The sequence below is a fragment of the Equus caballus genome, chromosome 16 (genome assembly GCF_041296265.1).
Source record: "Equus caballus isolate H_3958 breed thoroughbred chromosome 16, TB-T2T, whole genome shotgun sequence".
In the NCBI taxonomy this organism is placed as follows: domain Eukaryota; kingdom Metazoa; phylum Chordata; class Mammalia; order Perissodactyla; family Equidae; genus Equus; species Equus caballus.
In genome coordinates, this window is record NC_091699.1 from 22,326,669 (window position 1) to 22,346,092 (window position 19,424).

Genomic DNA, 19,424 nt, shown 5'->3' on the forward strand with positions numbered 1-19,424 from the left:
CTCTATCTACTTCCCATAATTAAGAAGGTTGCAAATGTCAGCTCTGAAGATCTATGGCTTTCATGTAATGATTCAACAGGTTAGGGCTTCTGTTTTCTTTTGTTTGCTGCATTTGGAAATGTCTGCTAAGGCTTGCACTCCATAAGTTTAGACCACGTGCCCGTTATACCGAGGTTCCTGAAAAGCTTGGGAAGCAAGGCCTGACAAGTGGCCCAAATCAGAGATTGGCTGAGTGACCAAGGAAGTGATTAAGAGGATGATGAAGTTGTCATATGGCACAGTCATCACATTCTTAGGGTCAGGGGACTTTTTGCAACACAGAGGAGGTGTAATGGAGACTGAGAAGAAGCCCAAAGAAACATCTGATTACAACACAAAAGTGGTTCGCACATAGTAAGAGCCTTTTTGTTGGGTGAGCCTTATTCATCCCCCAAATCCTGAGACAGGCCTGCCCAAGCATTAGAAAGAGTATAATGAGAGCCTGGGCCAGGGGCTTTGCCCTCACAGATTCCACTTTTTCTCCTCTGTGAAAGGCATTTCTGCTGGAAGTCCAACCTCAGTGCCTGATCCTGAACTTTCAGGTCTACCATCCTGGAACTTGCAGACTGAATGTTGAATATTAAGGTGTGTGTTGTATGTTTCCTTCCTAAGCTATTTTATTGCAAATTTTACTTAAAAGTTTTAAATTTGATCTCGCACCACAGTCAACTGTAGACCACTTTGATGACAGCTCCTGTCCTCACATCAGAGACAATCTCTAATAAAAACAAATCTCTTTCATAACCAGAAAAAAAATCCAACTTTTGAAACATGCTTTTCACAGTAAAACTGACACAATAGCTGCCAGTCATATATGTCCTGTGGTTTTTCAAAATTCACATGTTCTCGCTTAATCTTAAAAAACCTTGTAAGGTTTATTGCACAAGTCATAAGGGAAGAACTCAGGTTGGGGGACTCAAGTTCCTCAAGCCACTTGGCTCTAAGCAGAAAAAGAGCTACTGCCCAGCTCTCCCACACTTCAGTCCCGGGAAACTTACTACAACTAGCTGGCCCTCAAAGCACAGAAAGATTGGTCCTTCTGCTCTTCTAAAGCCACCCCACAGGCAACAATGTTGACATTAGTCCTTGCAAGGTACAGCCTAGGATTTAGGGGCCAGGTTCAGACAGTGTTCCCTTCTCAAATTGAACGGAAAGAAAATGGACTATCTTGTTCTAGCCTTTTAGACTAGGACTCTCCTCAAGGTAAATGTGGCTGATGACTTTGGGACAACAGCTCTAGCTAATCAGAAAAGCCTAACCTTAAAAAGCAACTTTTTAAGAAACTGTTTTGTGTTGGTTTTTCTGTTCGTCATCTCACAAGAGCGTCAGGAGACTGACAAGAACACTTGAAACGCACTATGGTAAAAATGGCTTTACTCTGGGGGGCGCCAGAGAGAGGACAGCTAAGAACCCAGACTCAGAAGTCAGATCGCCAGGTATTCAAATCATAGCTCTGCCCTCTGAGGGACCTCAGGAAGTTACTTAACTTTTCTGGACCTGTTTTCTTATGTGTAAAATGAGGGTGATAAGATACAGCAGGTGTGACAAATTATTTCATGTATATAATGTATCTACACCACCACTACATACATAGTAGCCCTATTATTACTACTCACCAACTATGTGAACTTTTCAAGACCAGCATCTAGTAAAAGTACTTAGTACATATACACCTGAGGTCTGTTGGACGAATTAAACTAAGCCCCTCCTATTTTCAAAGCCCTATTTTAGGAGAAAAATGTGTCTAAAGAAACCAAATGTAAAATAGGACAAGGGCTAAAACCACAGTCCAAGAACAGCTGAAAGGGCTTTTGAGTCCTCAGGTCTAATTCCATTTAACTCAACCTGTTCCAGCTTCTACACATCATGGTCCTACAGCTCTGTTATTTGGGGTTATATCCCACAAGGTGATCCAAATTCAGTCTCCCTCTTACTTTGATAGTTGAACGAGGTGACCTGGCTAACAGATGTATTTCAGTGCCTTTAAAAATACCCTCCATTGTAAAAAAAAAGGCGGACATTCCAGTTATGGGATTCAGTCTTGTGAGTCTGAGTGCATGAATCAATGCACTAGGTTCCTAAAACTGCAAAGCCAGAAAAATACCTCTGGCTCTAGAATGACCTCCAAGGGTAGTCCAAGAGCTCCTAATGTTAAATAGCAGGGTTAAAATAGTCTATTAAAAGGAGGGATTTTTCTTTTATAACAAGTAATAAATGATTTATTATCCAAAGCAATAATGTAAAAACATCAAGTGACGTAATGATGACTTTTAAAATTCTGATTACGGCTTTCTGAAGCAATATATACTTGCTTTATAAAGGAGTGGGGAGGAATAAATTTAAGCAAAAAAGGGAGGGGGGGGGGCTGGCCCCGTGGCCGAGTGGTTAAGTTCGCGCGCTCCACTGCAGGCAGCCCAGTGTTTCGTTGGTTCGAATCCTGGGTGCGGACATGGCACTGCTCGTCAAGCCACGCTGAGGCAGCGTCCCACATACCACAACTAGAAGAACCCACAATGAAGAATATACAACTATGTACCAGGGGCTTTGGGGAGAAAAAGGAAAAAATAAAATCTTTAAAAAAAAAAAAGGGAGGGAGGGAATTACCTATAATCCCATTATTAATTTGGTGAAGATCCAACTCCAGAATTAAAGTAATATTGTTTATTATATAGCTAGGTAAGAAAAACTAAGTTTCACATTTAGTTTAAAATCGAACAGTATATACTTATTGTTCAGACTCATTTGATGGGCAGAAATCCAGAAGTTTGTCAACACACTCTGTTGGCAAGACACGGGAGACAGACTGGTAGAAATAAAAACTGGTACATCCCCTGTGAAGGGCAATTTGGCAATTCCTAGCATAAGTACAAAGGCATTTGCCCTTTGACCCAGATATGCCTCTGTGAATTGCTGCACGTGTAAATAATGACCCAGTGCAGTATTATTTATAAAAGCAAAAAGTTATAAACAACCCAAAAGTCTATCAAAAGGAGACCAGTTAAATAAACTTTGGAATCTATTAAAAACCACACACACAGTGAAATGGGAACCCTGCTGCTGTGAAAGAGAATGAGGAACTCTGTATATTGACATGGAAAGACCGCCAGCACACAGTAAGTGGGGAAAAGCCGTGTTCAAATCAGTAGGCTACCTTCTCTGTAAGACGGTGATTAGAAAAAAATAAAGCATATATAGTTGCTTTTTGTATTTTGTATAAAGAAAACACTAGAAAGATAAATAAAAAACTGACATAAGGGTTATCTGTAAAGGCTGGGTGGTGATGGAGGGGTGGTTACTCAGTCTTGGGTGGGATCAAGAGTTCATATACCTTTTTATGTATTTTAAATTTTGAATCATGTGATTCCCTATTAAAAATCTCCTTATTCAAAAAACAAATGGAACTTAGAAAAAAAGTGGTGAGCTTCCTTTCCAAGCTGTTCTAACTACTAAACCATTAAATCAAATGCGCCGACTATCCATCCAGAACTGACATTCACCATCCATGTGCCATGCCCCAGCCCCTAGGTTACAGATGCTTCTAGAGAAAGTAAAACTATATAAATTCTCAACCCTTCTTTGAAGGGTGAGGAGAGCTAGTGCTTTCATAAATTAGCTAGTGGTATGACAAATAATAGCAATTTCCTTTTCCTCAGAGAATGATACAAATAGAAAATGGAGTCATCTAATTCATGCATTGGCTAACAGTAGATAGAAATGATGGACTCAGTGTAGCAACAAGATAGCACATGGTGTGATAGATTGTACAAAACTCAGGGTAGGCCAAAACTGTAGATTACCTGGTATATAAGAGCTGGGTGGAAGAGATACTATAATTACCAATCCATTGATGTTCTACTTCTCATGTTCAAAAGGGAAAACATTAGTTTTGTTGGGTTTTTTCCCCCTCAGTATTTTGAAAGGAAGTATTTTCTAACTGCTCCCAGTTTTCTCCAAGCTCCAAATAAATTCAAGCAGAACCTAGCCATACAGCAGTTAAAAAGTGTCAAATATTAGCTCTAAAGCATTTACCGCCAAATTGGTAGTAGGTATGTATTTTTCCACATTGTATACCAGAATAAACATTTTTCTGCAGTCTGGAAGAAATGCTTTAAATTTTTTAAATGACTTTCAAAATATAAGCCCACGTGATTACAGTATTTCCTTCAAACAAAATGTAAGTTATTGTATCATTCTATAAACTGTCTGTGATCTCCAGCCCTTAACTATGCTAAGATTTAAAGTTATGAAATGTAAATATTTCTGTGTTTTTGGATTATTTTCAAGTGGTAGGAACACAACATGAACAGATTCACTAGGATGAGGGGGCGTTTTCATCTCTCTTTGCTTTGTTTCACCACCATCCAAACCTCTTGGCTGCTAGAACCACAGCCTGTTAGTGGGAGAAGTTATATTAGAAATCCTCTACTTTTCATTTTACAGATGGGAAAACTGCGAAGCCAGAGGGGGTTTGGCAACTCGCCAGTCACACAGTTAACAGCAAAGAAAAGAACCCATTCTCTCAAATGCCAATCCGGCACTCCTCACAGAACCAAGCTACATTAGCATTTTAAGCTGACAACTCTTTTCCTACTCCTTCTCTTCCTTTTATGAATGCAAGACCTGCAAACCCCAGTGAAATGAGGCTAAGGTATCTTCCCCCTTTCCTGATTCCTGTAGGAAATCTGCATTATCTAAGTCATCAGCTGCCTTGGGATTTTAAAACAGAATTACCTTGCTGAAGAGAGGGCTTGTTAATGAAATGGAATAATGAATGACTACTGCTGTTGCTTAGATTAAGGCACTTCCCATGGCAGTCCATCCAGCATGTCAATGACCTGCTTCTGTTTCTCTAAGAACCTTCAAGAGGCAGCAATTACAAAAGTACCCATTTTTATTAATAGCTGAATTTTAAACAGACATTGTGCAGAGGATATTTACTAATCAACAGGAAACACCTGCTGTGGGCCACACTTTTGTAGAACTGCAAACTTAAGGGAAGTCACACGGCTAGTGTTTGCTTTCTTGTCTTCCTCTTCAAGCATCTTCACCGGCATAAGTTTTTTTGAGGGCATAACCTTTAAAGTTCGTAAGAAAATGAAAATATTTCAAATAGTAAAACATGGTGGTTTCCCCGCAATGACACATTTTTAGAGTAAAGCATTTGGCCAACTGGAGGTTACAGTTATAGGTCCAGCTACAGTAAATTTAAACTTCCACTCCAGTTCTCAAACCGCCAGACGCTGAGAGGTTGAAATTACCAAATCTACAGGATTTCAGTGTAACTGGATTCTAGATGGATAGAATACACAAGGCAATTAGTTCCTCAAAAACAATGAAAACTGAAGTAGCCATGGCCCAATACATCCAATTTATTTGACTGAACCAAAGGGACTAATTTTAGAAGTCCCAATTTTTGAAAGCACATATAGACTTAGAATCAAGAGTTAAGTAACCCAAATTTATATCCCCTCCGTTCCCCTCAAAATGACAACTCCTCCAAAGATTGCTTTGGTAGGCAGTCATTGAGAAGAGGACCAAACTGGTTGCTTGAGTAAATGGCTCCACCAATTCAATAAAAGAATTTAACCCTGATATCCTAGGGACTTCTGTCCTAGAAATACTAATCACACATCCAACTGGCCACCAAGGTTTGGCTGTACAGAATGACAGTATGGATCTAGAGGAAAAGTTGAGTAAAAATACATAAAAGCATTTCTCCAACAGCTTTGATGAGATAAATGTTTGCTTTACAGTGCAAAAGATAACATACTAGAAAATAAGTCAAATGCTTTACTTTAAAAATGTGCTTTTATGGGAAAACCACATTTGATGTTTACAATTTTTTCATTCTGGGGGCCAGCCCCATGGCCTAGTGGTTAAGTTCAGCACACTCCCCTTCAGTGGCCCAGGTTCGGTTCGCAGGCACAGACCTATGCCACTCGTCAGCAGTCATGCTGCGGCAGTGACTCACATACAAAATAAAGAGGAAGACTGGCAAAGATGTTACCTCAGGGTGAAACTTCCTCAAGCAAAAAGAGGAAGACTAGCAACAGATGTTAGCTTAGGGCGAATCTTCCTCAACAAAAAAAAAAACCAAAAAACTGTTCATTCTGGAACTAAAGTCAGTAAGTAAGCATGTCTCATGGTTTGTTTATTAGTAGAGTTCTGTTATGATTTTTGAAACAACTGGATATAAAATACTTAATTAGAGACTGGCCCGGCGGCATGGTGGTTAAGTTTGCACACTCCACTTTGGCAGACTGGGGTTTGTGGGTTCAGACTCCAGGTGCAGACCTACACACCATGCTCATCAAGCCATGCTGAGGCAGCATCCTGCATATAAAATAGAGGAAGTTTGGCACAGATGTTAGCTCAGCGACAATCTTCCTCGAGCAAAACGAGGAAGATTGGCAAGAGATGTTAGCTCAGGGCCATTCTTCCTCACTAAAGAAAAGAAAATGCTTAACTAGCTCTTGCCACTTTTAGAAGTCCTGAATTTGGTGTATCATGAGAGTTTACAAGTAGTAGCACCTCCTCCACACCTCCCACAAAAAACTGCAATATCAATTCTGTGGATATTTTAAAAGTTTATTTCTATTTTAACTAGCCCACAGACCCAATTCTTTGAGAGCTGAGCTGATTTTTTTCTAACACACAGTCTATGGAGCCTGCTCATGGTAACTTTCTCTCCACCCCCCTCCCAAAAAAGTCAGCACCTTCCATCATGATGCACATTTTAAGTTAAAATTGTCAATACAACCCTCAAAATGCAAGTTTATTGAATAAAGCTGAGAAGAGCAGTAAACAGACAAAAAAATGCATCCACCTAAATAAAAAAAATTCACATATTTACAAAGTTCAGTAACTGTTAAGTTTTCACATGCAGAGGTTAATGCACAGGAAAATGTTGGTAGTAGTGTTTGGATGTCTTGAAATGCTGAAAGAATGAACAGACACACAAACACATTAAGGTTTAGCGATAGGTCAATTAACGAACCTATGCAATCCCCACACAGTCACACATTCTAGTTCCGATTCCTCCTTTCAGGCACAAGCAAATTGCCACTTTCTGTGTAATGGTTCACAGTGACCGCTAATGGTGTTGAACTACAGTAGCAAGTTTAAATATCTTCATTTACACAACCATCCATCCTATCAGGGAAGTATGCAACATGCTTCAAAGAATAAGAACAGAATTTTAAAAGCTGAGATTCTACTCATAAAAATCTGAATGGAGAAAAACAAGTAGTGTCTGTGCAAGACAGTGCAGTATTTTGTACAGACTACTGTTAAGGCCATGGCAGTCTATAAATTAAAACTGGTATTCATTAAAAGAACTTACTGTTGACTGCACTTTGAGTGCTCAACACATTTGGAAATGCACTGACTACATGGGTGCTGCTTAACAAAAACAAAATCACACACAGTGTGAGGCAACGCATCAGCAGGTGTACTATGGAGTTTCATCTACTACAGTGCTCTGTGGGAATAACGATTGACAAGTGAACCAGTATTAATATGTCCCTTTATGTATATGGAGATCACTAAACTACAAAACATGTTCATTTTAAGTTTTTACACATCTCTGTATCATAGAAGCAATAAACGGCATCAGTTCCGCAGCTCTCGGTGGGACTGATCGTTAAACAACCTGTCGACGGTGCGCGTGATTACATTAGATAAAGCAGGCAGCTCTAGAGTTGTCACAATAATCAAGACATCTAATGGCACCAGACAAAAGAGTGCCAAACCTTACATCAATAAGAGAGAAAAATAAGAATTTTTCTTTGTTCATAAGTGTCTATTGTGCTGAAAGTCCACTTTATGACTGGATATAAAAAGTCAAGAGTAAGAGTGTCATGCAGCAGCACTGATTTAATGACTGGAGATAGAAAGAACAAACAGGTGTTTGAACAAAGTGTGACATTCTTAACACGTTTTATTATATTGGCTGGAATGCTCTAAATTCATGAAAGCTTTTGAGAAAATCTTCAATTCCCAACCCCTTAAAAAAGTGTGTTGAACCAGAAAAAAAAGAAGAAAAGATATAGAAGTAATGATCTGGACAGATACAAAACAGCATGCCTTAGTTCCTCCCATACCCCCAACTGCTTTCCAGTGATGAAGAATTCTCAGAAAGCAGAATGTCTTAAAAATTCATCACATAAGATCTCACCAGAGTAAAGAACCAATAACAACATTAATCTGGTGCCTCTGCTCCCTCTTCAGACTACTGTTTTAATTCCTAAGGTGTAGTTATACATTTTACATGCATTTGTGAGATATGTAAACATTATATTTACATCCCACCTTAGTCAGGCTAAAGGTTTGCTAAATTCTGTGTGTGGCACTAGAAACTTCATGCTGTATCAAGTCAGTATCAATATTAAGCTACTGGACTCTATAATGAAATACCATAGTTGGACGTTTACTGAAAACCAATATAAAAGTCTGGCCCAGAAAGACCAGAACAGAAATATGCAATTTTCTTGATTTCAGATGGTCAAAAGTGCGTTTTTTAAAAAAAGCTCTACACACTGTTTAAGACAAGTATGTATAAGCAGCCTTTTTTTGTGTGCTGACTTTATCATGACAACTCTAGCTGATTCTTTATGAAGGATTAGGGATACACATCTTCAGCAGTGCACACGAGAAATAAACTCTGAAAAAGGCAATTTCTTGGGTTTAGGAAGGACCGTATTCTGGGAAGTACTTCAGAGGAACGGACAATAATTCTAAGATTATAGCCAAGAAGGACTGGAAGACTTCAGGAGATGCTTCAGCTTCTTCTAGATTTTGAATGTTGAATAAGCCACTGAAGTGTGATATCTAAAGATGGAAAAAAAAAAGTGAAGACATTAAGATACCACAGTTAAACTAAATATCAGAGATAATACTTAAAATGCAGCGATTTCAAAGCACATGCTGGGCCTACCCTCTTCTGCTTTTCTCCATCTATACTACTGTTCTCCATTACCTGAACTTCAAGAAGATAATCTGAGGAATTACAAGAGAGACTGAAGAGTCTCTAGTTTAAAAGTTCAACTGTGTACAAGCCAGCTTGTGCCATCTTTTATTCATTTAAAAATTTACTGATTGCCTATAAGATCAGATATTGTATGTAAAGTGCCAGAAAAGCAAAGATTGGGGGGAACCCTTCTCTGCTCTCAAGGAGCTTTTAGTGTAACAGTCAGAAAACATACAAGTAATCATTTGGGGTTGAGGGGCTTCCCCAGAGAATTTCAGGCAAAAGAAACAGCAACCGCAAAAGAATAAACGAAGGCATGAAACAGTGTGGAGCTCTGGATGGATGATGAGTGATAAGATGTGGCTGAAGCACAGAGATGGGCAGGGGGTTGCCACTCACTGATAAGGCTAGAGCAGGGGTTCTCACCCTTATCCTTTTGACATTTTGGGCTGGATAATTCTTTGCTGGGAAGCCGGGAGGGCCCTTCCTGTGAGCTGTAGAATATTCTGCAGTATCCATGACCTTTATCACTAGATGCCATTATCACCCCTCCATCCTTAGTTATGACAACCAATTACGTCTCCAGATATTGCCAAATGTCTCCTAGAGAGCAAAATTGTCCTCAGTTGAGAACCACAGGCCTAGAGGGAGCCAGATAACCTTGTACGCCATTCTAAGATCTTAAACAGTTTGGATTTTATTCTCAAGTCAACAGGAAGTTATTGGAGAATTTTAAGCAGGGAAATTATATTAGTTTTTTAAATAAGATCAACCATGCAACAGAGGAGGACAGCTCAGAGGGCTGCCAACATAGAGACTTGACTATTACAATAGGAATAGGAAAGGGCTAAGGGTCTGAAGCAAACCAAGTGCTGTAAAGACAGGGAGGAGTAAAATGAGGAGCATGGTTAGGATATAGAACTGAAAGGACAGACTATATGTAGTGGGTGAGAAGGAAGCTTCTGCCCTGAATGAGTATGTGGGTCATGGAGCTGCTGACTAACACAGTGGTTACAGGAAGAACAGCCTGAGAAAAGAAGATTAAGAATTCAGCTAAAAGTACACCAAGTTTGAGGTACAGAAGGTAACACACAAGAGATGTCCAGCAGGTAGTTTTAGCTATACGGATCTGAGGCAGACATGGAGCCTGGCAAGGTATCATCGCATGGCTGGCAACTGAAGCTACAGGAGGTAAGATTAGCCAGGAAAAGCACTTAGACTGATAAGAGAAGGCAGCAAAGTCAAAACACTGAATTACCGTCTTTGCGTTCTTTGAAATGTGTTATCCACAAAAAGGGTATGTGCACTTCTATTAGAAGCAGCACTCTATTCTCCAAGCCTGAAAGATGAGTGCAAATGCAAGCTCCCAGTTTCCCAGCTAACACGCATTAGAGAAACTATAAGCCACACACATATAAAGAATAGCCTAGAGCTGAGACATGAACAAACAGGACCCATTCAGAGTTGTGGAAACAATGAATTAACTGGACTGCTGGAGCAGGTCATTTGCACTTCAAATGGAGGACAGCAGTGTGTAATAAGAGCAAGAGCACGTTCATTTGAAATGAATAGGGGAAAAGGTAAATTTGAAAGTGAAATGATCAGGTTTAAATATTTAAGAAATGCACTAAAAAAACCAGATAAACAACTGTGGACACTGGACAGAAATCATATCCTAAAGACACATGGATCCTTAAGACTAGATAAAAAGGCAGAAAAGAAATAAGATACTCAGATGAAGGAGTCATCTTCCATAACAAAAAGGCCCACAAGTATGAGCCATCTTTGCAAAGAGCATCTTCCTAGAAGTAATCTATTCTGTGTACGGTTTGAGGACACATTACTAATGAAACCAAGGCACTTCATTTACCACATCAGGAAGGTGGAAGTATAACACACAACCCATGTGCACTGAAATACTTTTTGGATCAATTTAGCAAAATCATAAATTCGGTACTGAAATTTGTTATAAAAGCTGAAATTAGGAGGGTGTTCTGACTTGATCACCCAAGAAGTCTAATTTACTTGGCTGTTAGTTATATTTCTAGCTCCAAACAAACAGGCATTTGGATTTACAATTGTTTTGGATTTTCTTGTTTTGAATCTGGTTAGAGTTGATCAGCTTCCTTGGGCTTAATAAGACTCCGTGAATCCAGAGTTCTGCAATCACAATCCTGGTGACTATGGAGCTCTACAGCAAACTATGAAGATCAGCCTCAAACAGAAGTTCTCCCCAGCTTCCCTGCAGTTACTTCATAAATGAGCTCACAAGATTTTTTCAGAAAAGTATGTGGCTAGTTTGTCATGCTGGTAAAACAAAGGATATTTTTTTTCTCCCTTCGAAAACTTTTTTTTCTTATTTTAGGAAATACTAGAGAAAATATAAGGGAGTAATAGATTTAAAAAAACAGCACAATGTATGAAAAATTATGGTTATGTGGAACAGGGTTTCTCAACCTCCCCATTACTGACATTTTAGGCTGGACAATTCTGAGCTGTGAGGGCTGTAGGATGTTTAGAACATCCACCATCTCTACCTACTGGGTGCCAGCATCACCCTCCTTATTATGACAACCAAAAATGTTTCCACATATTGCCAAATGTCTCCTGGGAGAAAAATCCCCCAATGAGAACTACTGGTGTATAAGTAAATGCTCTCTTGGGGGCACAACTTAAAATTTAAGAAGAGTTCCCTTCAACATAGAAAAAATATTTTTTTCAAATAAACTCTAAGTAACCCTAAGTACCTGAACAGTCTGTTCTCAAATTAACTGAATGCTCCCAGTGTAACAAGTCACTTATTCTATCCATTTAATAGAGGAGAATTTGTGTCCATCAGCAAAGCAAGCATAGATTGTTTGGGGTGGTCTTTAAAGGAAGCCCAGAATCAGCCCAAAAACTATCAACACTTGGAGCTCCTCAGAGCATGTTTGCGAGGGGCGGGAAGGAGTTGAGATACAGACTGGAACTGACTTGAAGAAAGTATGATGAGAACCAACACATACTGAAGAAAAGCTAAAGAAAAAAATATCAGAATACCTTGTTAAACACACTATTTATTACATTTGATTCCAATATACTTTTTTTTGTTAATTGGAGATGTGACTATAGAAGAAGGGTCAGAGAGAGAGAATGCTTTTGGCTTTGAAGATGGAGGAAGGAGCCAGGAGCCAAGAATGTAGGCAGTCTCTAGAAGCTAAAAAGGCAAGGAAATGAATTCTCCCCTAGAGTCTCCAGAAGGAGCATAACCTGCAACGTCAGTCCTTGATTTCAGCTCGGTGAGACCTGTGACAGGCTTCTAACTGACAGCAGCACTAGAAAACTAATACACTCAGGTGATGTCCACCATACGTCAAACAGTGGTGCAATTCATTTTCTCCCTCTCACAAAAGAGTTTTTAAGTTGTTGCCATTATGCCCATTTTATAGATGAGTAAAAACTGGAGATAAAGGAGGTTAAGTGCTTTGTACAAGGCCACTCAGAAAATAACTCAGGACCAAGTGCTCAAGCCTGAGGCTGACTGACTCCAAAGCCCACTGTTTCTAACCCACTACGCAGCATCGATGGAAGGCCTCATTTTTCTACAGTGACCCACAGAGATTTTTGTCACCAGTGACCACCAAACTGGGATAGGGGAAGCAGCCATGAAAATCCCTAGGCTCCTATCCATCTGTTCAAGGCACGTGCATTAAACTTCCCTTTCAAACTTTGGTTGAGCCTGTCAGGCCAGAAAAGAATTGTGACTTAGCTTGAGTATGTTTTGTCATGAAGGTATCCGTTACTCTTGATTATATTTTATCGTACTGTTATAGGTCTTTTCACTCAAGCAGCTAAATGCTGAATAGCCTTTCATCTTATCAAATACTTCCATTTGTCTTTTTTTTTTTTTTCAGGGAGATTAGCACTGAGCTAACTGCTGCCAATCCTCCTCTTTTTGCTGAGGAAGACTGGCCCTGAGCTAACATCCGTGCCCATCTTCCTCTACTTTATATGTGGGACGCCTACCACAGCATGGCTTTTGCCAAGCGATGCCATGTCCGCACCCGGGATCCGAACCGGTGAACCCAAGCCACCAAGAAGTGGAATATGCGAACTTAGCTGCTGCACCACAGGGCTGGCACCTTGTCTTTTTTTTTTTTTTTTTTAATCTTTTGACCCTCTTCACCCATTCCAACACACTTTTATTAAATTATCCCTCACCAAATTAGTTAAGAGACTAAAGTTGAGACAGATATATTATTCTTTAAGAATACTGTACTGGATTGAAGAGTGTCCCCTAAAAATTTACATTCGGGTAGCCCCTAATCCAATGATATGTGTCCTTATAAGAAGAGAAAACAGACACACAAAGGAGAAGCCATGTGAAACCAGAGGCAGAAACTGGAATAATCCATCTACAAGGCAAGGAAAGCCAAAGACTGCTGGCAACCACCACAAGCTGGAGAAAGGCAAGGAGGGGTCCTCCCCAGAGCCTTCAGGGAGAGCATGGCCCTGCCTAGACCTTGATTTCAGACTGCTAGCTTCCTCAACTTGAGGGAATATATTTCTGCTGTTTTAAGCCACATAGTTTGTAGTACTTAGCTATGGCAGCCCTAGGAAACTCATACAGACACTAAGTAGATAAAGGGTATTTTTGGCTTATGCCTCCAACAGAGTGCTAACATACTGCAGTAATATACTTGTTCAATAAATGAAAAATTGTTGTAGTGCCTATAGACCAATTTTTGTAAAGTCTAACTTTAAAAACATCGTTATTTGTAATAAGGCACAGCTGGATACCAGCTCTGCAAAAATTAATGCAATAAATTGATATTACATAATGCTGAACTTCCTGTCTTTATTGCATTTACTTCTTTAAATAGCACAGAGCAGATTGTAGTCAAAAGGTATAATTTCTACTCTTCTTCCTGAGGCAAAAGCAACACTACTCTATAAAGCAAGCCACTTAAACAGAAATGAGGATAATAAATAAGAAGAAGCATTAGACATCCCTTCCAATGATACTCATTTCTTCCAAAGACACTAGTCATTTCTTACCTATATTATCTTTTTCTTTGCAAGAAATCGAATAGCAGCAAATTTCTCTATCCTGAATAGCAGACAGATTCCTATAAAAAGCAGAATTAAGAGAATAAGTCTGTGCTTTAAAACAACTGTCACACTTATCACTCTTTTTGCTCAATCTTACTTGTTTTTTTATTACTATACTGAAGAAATTATTTTACTATTACTAAAATGTTAGAGATTCACTTCTCTGGTAGGCCAAGTTTAAATACCTAAACCATGGCTATGATAATGTAATGATGCTAAACAAAGTAGTGGGCAAAAGAGTATAACTTAGAACAAAATTTTTTTTTAAATGCCATCATTCATTCTTCAGACATACATTTTTTCAATTAGCTGTTTCTCATCCAAGGCATTAGGAAGATCTCTCTTGTTTCCAAGTACTAGCACCTTTAAAAAGAAAAGATATTAAGAGCAAACTTTTATGTAAGAAAATGTCACAGAAGTATATCCTATTCATATCTGCAGATGTTAAAATTAGAATGCTACTACATGCCATAATATTACAGTATAACTGGTGACCTATCTCGTTCATTTAATCGTTCAAATTAGCATCTATTTTAACTTCTACCACACAGATGCCCTTAATTCAATATGTGGCTGCCAATTTCTATTTAAAATATTGTAAGTCTCTGATACACATTCTGCTATTTATTAATAAATCTTTACCAAAATGTGAATATGATCTTAACAATCAAGGGTGGAGGAATAATTTTTTTAACCATTTTTTTATCTGTTAGCCATTAATCATGTGACACGTACATAAGCTTTTAAAATTCTGGATCCATCCTACAGAATATCACGTATAAATATTCTAAAACAATGGATAAATCTGGCGATCAAGATGAATACTGTAGCGATACACCCTTGGATAAATATTGTCCTCTGATTGCTAGATATGCTTTAAAAAGGGAGGAAAGCATGGATGGGCTTCTCAATTACCACTCTGTCTTTCCCAGATATAGCCTTTCTGCCTCACAGAAAGCAAAGAATATGAGTACATACAACGTTATTTAATAACATCCATATTCTCAATCAGTGTTTTCTAGGAACTTGTATCTTTGACCCATCCTAACAAAGTACACATCATGTCTACCTTGTCATATCTACTTCTTTCACTTAATACATCCCCAACCCTGACTCCAGACACTTTGACCAACTCTACTCATAGGCCCGAGACTCTATTTCACACAAAGGACAAGGAAACAAGGACAGAGGCACAGAGAGCCAGGGGCACTGGGAGCTCAGAGGGGAATGTTAAACTACAGGCAGTTGGAGAGCCAAGAGCCAAATCTCAGCACCTTTGGTCAGTTGTCTTCCCTTCCCCAATTCTTACCTCTCTGTAGACTCTTATTTAAGTCACTCCAGCTTCTCAAGCTGGACCTACCTTAGTTTCTAATACTACATCCTGGTCATCTGTGATCAGCTGTCAGGTGTGAGGTTGCCTGGCATCTTAGCCCTCTTCCTACATTTAAGAAATCCCCCACCTTTTGAATCTGCCTCCCAGTAAAGCTACTTGCTTCTGTAGATAATTTCTTTCCCAGCTTTCCTTTCTGCTAGAGCATGGACACATAATCTAGGATCAACCAAAACTCTGGATAGAGAGCCAGTGATTAAAGAAAGCAGGAATAGAGAACCCATTCTGATAGAGAAGGAGCATTAACTAAATGACTTTCCAATCAGAGCAACTGAGTCTAGTGTTCCAAAACTGCAGGTCACCAGACTTATTCCACAGTGTGAGTTTGAATGTGATCCTCACAGCTGCTTAGCTTCCCTTGTTCCAGCCTATTTTCTGAGCCTGGTTATGAACAGCCTTCTCAGAGACTCTGTAAGCTACCCAATATCCTTTCAATGAACTCCTTTCTTAAATCAGCTTTTTATTGCTTGCAACTAAGAATCCTTACAGTGACCAAGATAAGACTGATTTTTACTTATGGTATATAGAAATAGTTTTTAATATAAAAGAAAAATAGTAAGCTTTGAAGTCAAGATTCAAAACCTGGCTGTGCAACATACTAATGGCCACGTCATCTTTGAGTGAATAACAACTGTTACAAAGGAAGGATAATACCACCAACCTCAATATGTTGTGAGAATTATTTGATAATATACCTCAAGTATCTGACACTCATGAATGTGTCATGAAGCAAAAGCCTGGTCCTTTTCCAGCATTCCTGAGCTCAGCAAATGGCACCACTTTCCATCTAACTACGTGAGCCAGGAACTAGGAATTATTCTTCATATTTCCCCTTATAATCCATCGCCAAGTCTGGTGGACTGTGTTCCTAAATATCCCCAGAACCTGTTTCCTTCTTACCATCTTGTCTATACCACCCTAATCCCTGGTACTCTAATTTGCCAGGACAACTTCAATGACTTCCTAAAACTGTCCTCCTTATAGTCCCTCTTGTCATTTCAATCCATTCTTAAACTGAAATCAGAATAATTTAAATAATAAAGCTGATCATTTAAAACACAACAATGGCTTCCCTCACAGTCCAGCCTAGCACGGCCTCCTCTAGTGTCCCAGCTGCCACGTGGCTCACCACACTCTACCCTATCTTCCCCACTCTGCTCTGTGCTCTAGAGAGACTGGCCTCCTCTCAGTGCCCTGCTCCCTTCTACTAAAGGGTCTTTGTCTGGAACTCTTTTTCCCTCTAATCATCATATCCTTCACATGCCTACACATCCCTCACATCTCAGCTTAAGTATCACTTCCTTCCTTCTTCCCTCAAACTAAATGAAGTCTCCCCTCTAACTTACAACTTTCATAGCCCCCTGTACCTTTCCTTCGCAGCATGTATCAGAACTGTATTATTCAAGTGATTTCATATCATCTACCTTTCCGACGAAACCAAAAGCTTCATGATGGCAGGGAGCATGTTTCTATTCACTTCTGTTCATCACTATAACCCCAGGACTGAGCACTGCTCCTACCGCATATAGTTTAATAAATAGCTAGTTAAGAAATGAATAAAAAGCATAGTACCCAGTATATGGCAGATATTCAGTAAATATAAGCCTTCCAGACTTTAAAACAGAATCCATTTTACCGATTTCAAACATAATTAATATAATCGTATAATTATAATTTTAATAATATAATTATAAATATTATAATCATATAATGTAAAATAACAAGTACTCCATACTTACTGGAATTCCTTGTAACTGTGGTTTATCTAGAAGATTATGTAGCTCATTTCGAGAGGCTTCTATCTTCTCACGATCTGCAGCATCTATCATGTAACTTTAAAAAAAATAAAGTGATTTCAATATGCCTTCTTCATATTCTCTGATGATCACAATTAAGTTTACAGATCTTTAATTTTCTTAAGATTTACAGTACTGAAATTGTTAATCAAAATAAAGTCCTAAATAAAGAAAAGCTCAGCACCCAAAAATACTTTCAAATAGATTGTTCCTAGGGGCTAATACATTTGTAATCCTTAAATATAAAACATTTATATCCCTTAGCTCTTAACTGCATAAACAAAAAACAAAATTCTCATTCTATGATTAAATTTTTAGTCTCATGTTAATGGGATTACACTAAGAAAATATCTAAGAAACACTGTTATTGCCTAAAATAAAAATTGAGCCTTAGAAGTACTAAAAACAACTTTTTTCCTTGAAATTTAAATTGACTTTAAAAGAAAAGTGCTTACACGATAGCATTGACTCCTCTGCAGTACCGTTCCCACATGCTCCGGAATCGGGGTTGTCCTCCTATGTCCCAAATCTTTAAATCAAGACGGACAATTCTTATTAAAGATTTTTCAAATACTACAATGAAGGAAAAAGTAGCAGATGGAGGAGAGAGAGATTGGACAGATATGTTCATTTCCACTATGTTACAGCCACACTGCTCCTGAAAGATTTGAGCTCAATCAAGCTCTTAATCTGGAAGTTCTTGGAGCTACTTCTAAATGCGAAGTCCTAATATGTTTACACTAGATCTAGTAAGTTCTGCTTGAGCAAAGATTTTGTTTTTGTGCAATATTTTCTTTGCCTGTTAACCAATAAATTTCAAGTACTGAAAATAAATATCTTTAAAATAACACTTTTAGAATCTACAGAATCATGCATTACAGCCAGATTTGAATGTCAAGACAGAAAAGAACGGTTCATTCAGAATCTATTAAAATTTAGTCGTCTGATGGGGTATACATTAATGCCTGACCATTTTTAATTGCTGTGTATTCTAACATAGCCAACATTCCTTAGGTTTTTTTCTTACATAAAATTATTTTATCCATATGAAAGCCACTACTCACAATTATTCCATTATTATGCCTACTCTGCAGGGTACTATTCTGGGCACTGGGCTACATAAGAGTCTTAAGTTATGGTATTTATCTTCAAGAGGCTTCCAATTTAGCTACAGACACCAGCAACATAAATAAAAACACATATACATGAAAAATTAGGAGCTTTATTAGATGAACTATAGAAAGAATTTAGTAAACAGCTTCTGTGAGCCACAAGAATTGGGTGAAGTGGCCATAAGGGCTCAGGCTATAGAGGTAAACTCCCACGAACTAGTGAACCAAAAACTCCTAACATATGGCCCCTAAACAACAGTCCAACAGGCCACAAGTTAAACCTGTCAAACTCATTCCAAAAACAAAATTATCTTCAACTAGCTAACTTTTTCATATTTTATAGTTTTAATTTTAGGGCTTAGTAGTAAAGAAAGGGAAAACTGGGTTAATATATTTGCTACCACAAACATAATACTAAATTACCAATATTATAAATAAATTATCTTTTAGTATAAAATGTTATTTATGAAATAACGTAATACCACACTCTGAGGATGGGATTTTTATTTCCTAGGAACATCTAAATCCCAAATATACTTCTGCTAACCCATATACTAAGTTTTTAATAGGCACTTAACAACACTTCAACTCTTATACATTTTGATCTATTAGAAAAAAAAAAACTGATTTACATTCTTTTGGAACATGCCCATTCATTAGCTAAGAACTGCAAATACTCATGTAAAAAACAAAGAAACAAACAGAAAAATTCCTAGCTGGATGTGCTAACAATTTAAATCGAGTATGGCAAGAAGATGACGTACCTTTATTGTGACGTTACCTTTAGTTACTTTTCTCATGTTGAAGCCCACTGTGGGTATCATATCTTCACTGAATTGACCTGACTGAAAAGAAAACATTTGAAGTTAGACTAATCAATATTTATTAAGACATATAACACTGCATAACCTTCTGGCATCAACGCTGCTACTGTATGTGTCTTAGTAAATAACTAATTTTTCAGTGATGGTAACAATCTGCCTTAAGAAAACATTCCTTATAGCCATTATTCTTGAAGAGGTGAGTTA

At 38.3% G+C, this 19,424-nt stretch overlaps 1 protein-coding gene across 1 annotated transcript in view; it reads right to left on the reverse strand.

The window, feature by feature from the left end:
- Positions 1-6,786: 6,786 nt before the first annotated feature.
- ARL8B (ADP ribosylation factor like GTPase 8B) overlaps positions 6,787-19,424 on the reverse strand; it is a 43,102-nt gene continuing 30,464 nt past the window's right edge. The window contains exons 2-7 of the mRNA XM_001496214.5: positions 19,161-19,241; positions 17,740-17,813; positions 17,228-17,321; positions 14,394-14,461; positions 14,045-14,115; positions 6,787-8,868 (exon numbers count right to left, since the gene is read on the reverse strand). Coding sequence (XP_001496264.1) covers positions 8,819-8,868; positions 14,045-14,115; positions 14,394-14,461; positions 17,228-17,321; positions 17,740-17,813; positions 19,161-19,241 — 438 coding nt within the window. The 3' untranslated portion in view covers positions 6,787-8,818. The remainder of the gene's footprint in view (positions 8,869-14,044; positions 14,116-14,393; positions 14,462-17,227; positions 17,322-17,739; positions 17,814-19,160; positions 19,242-19,424) is intronic.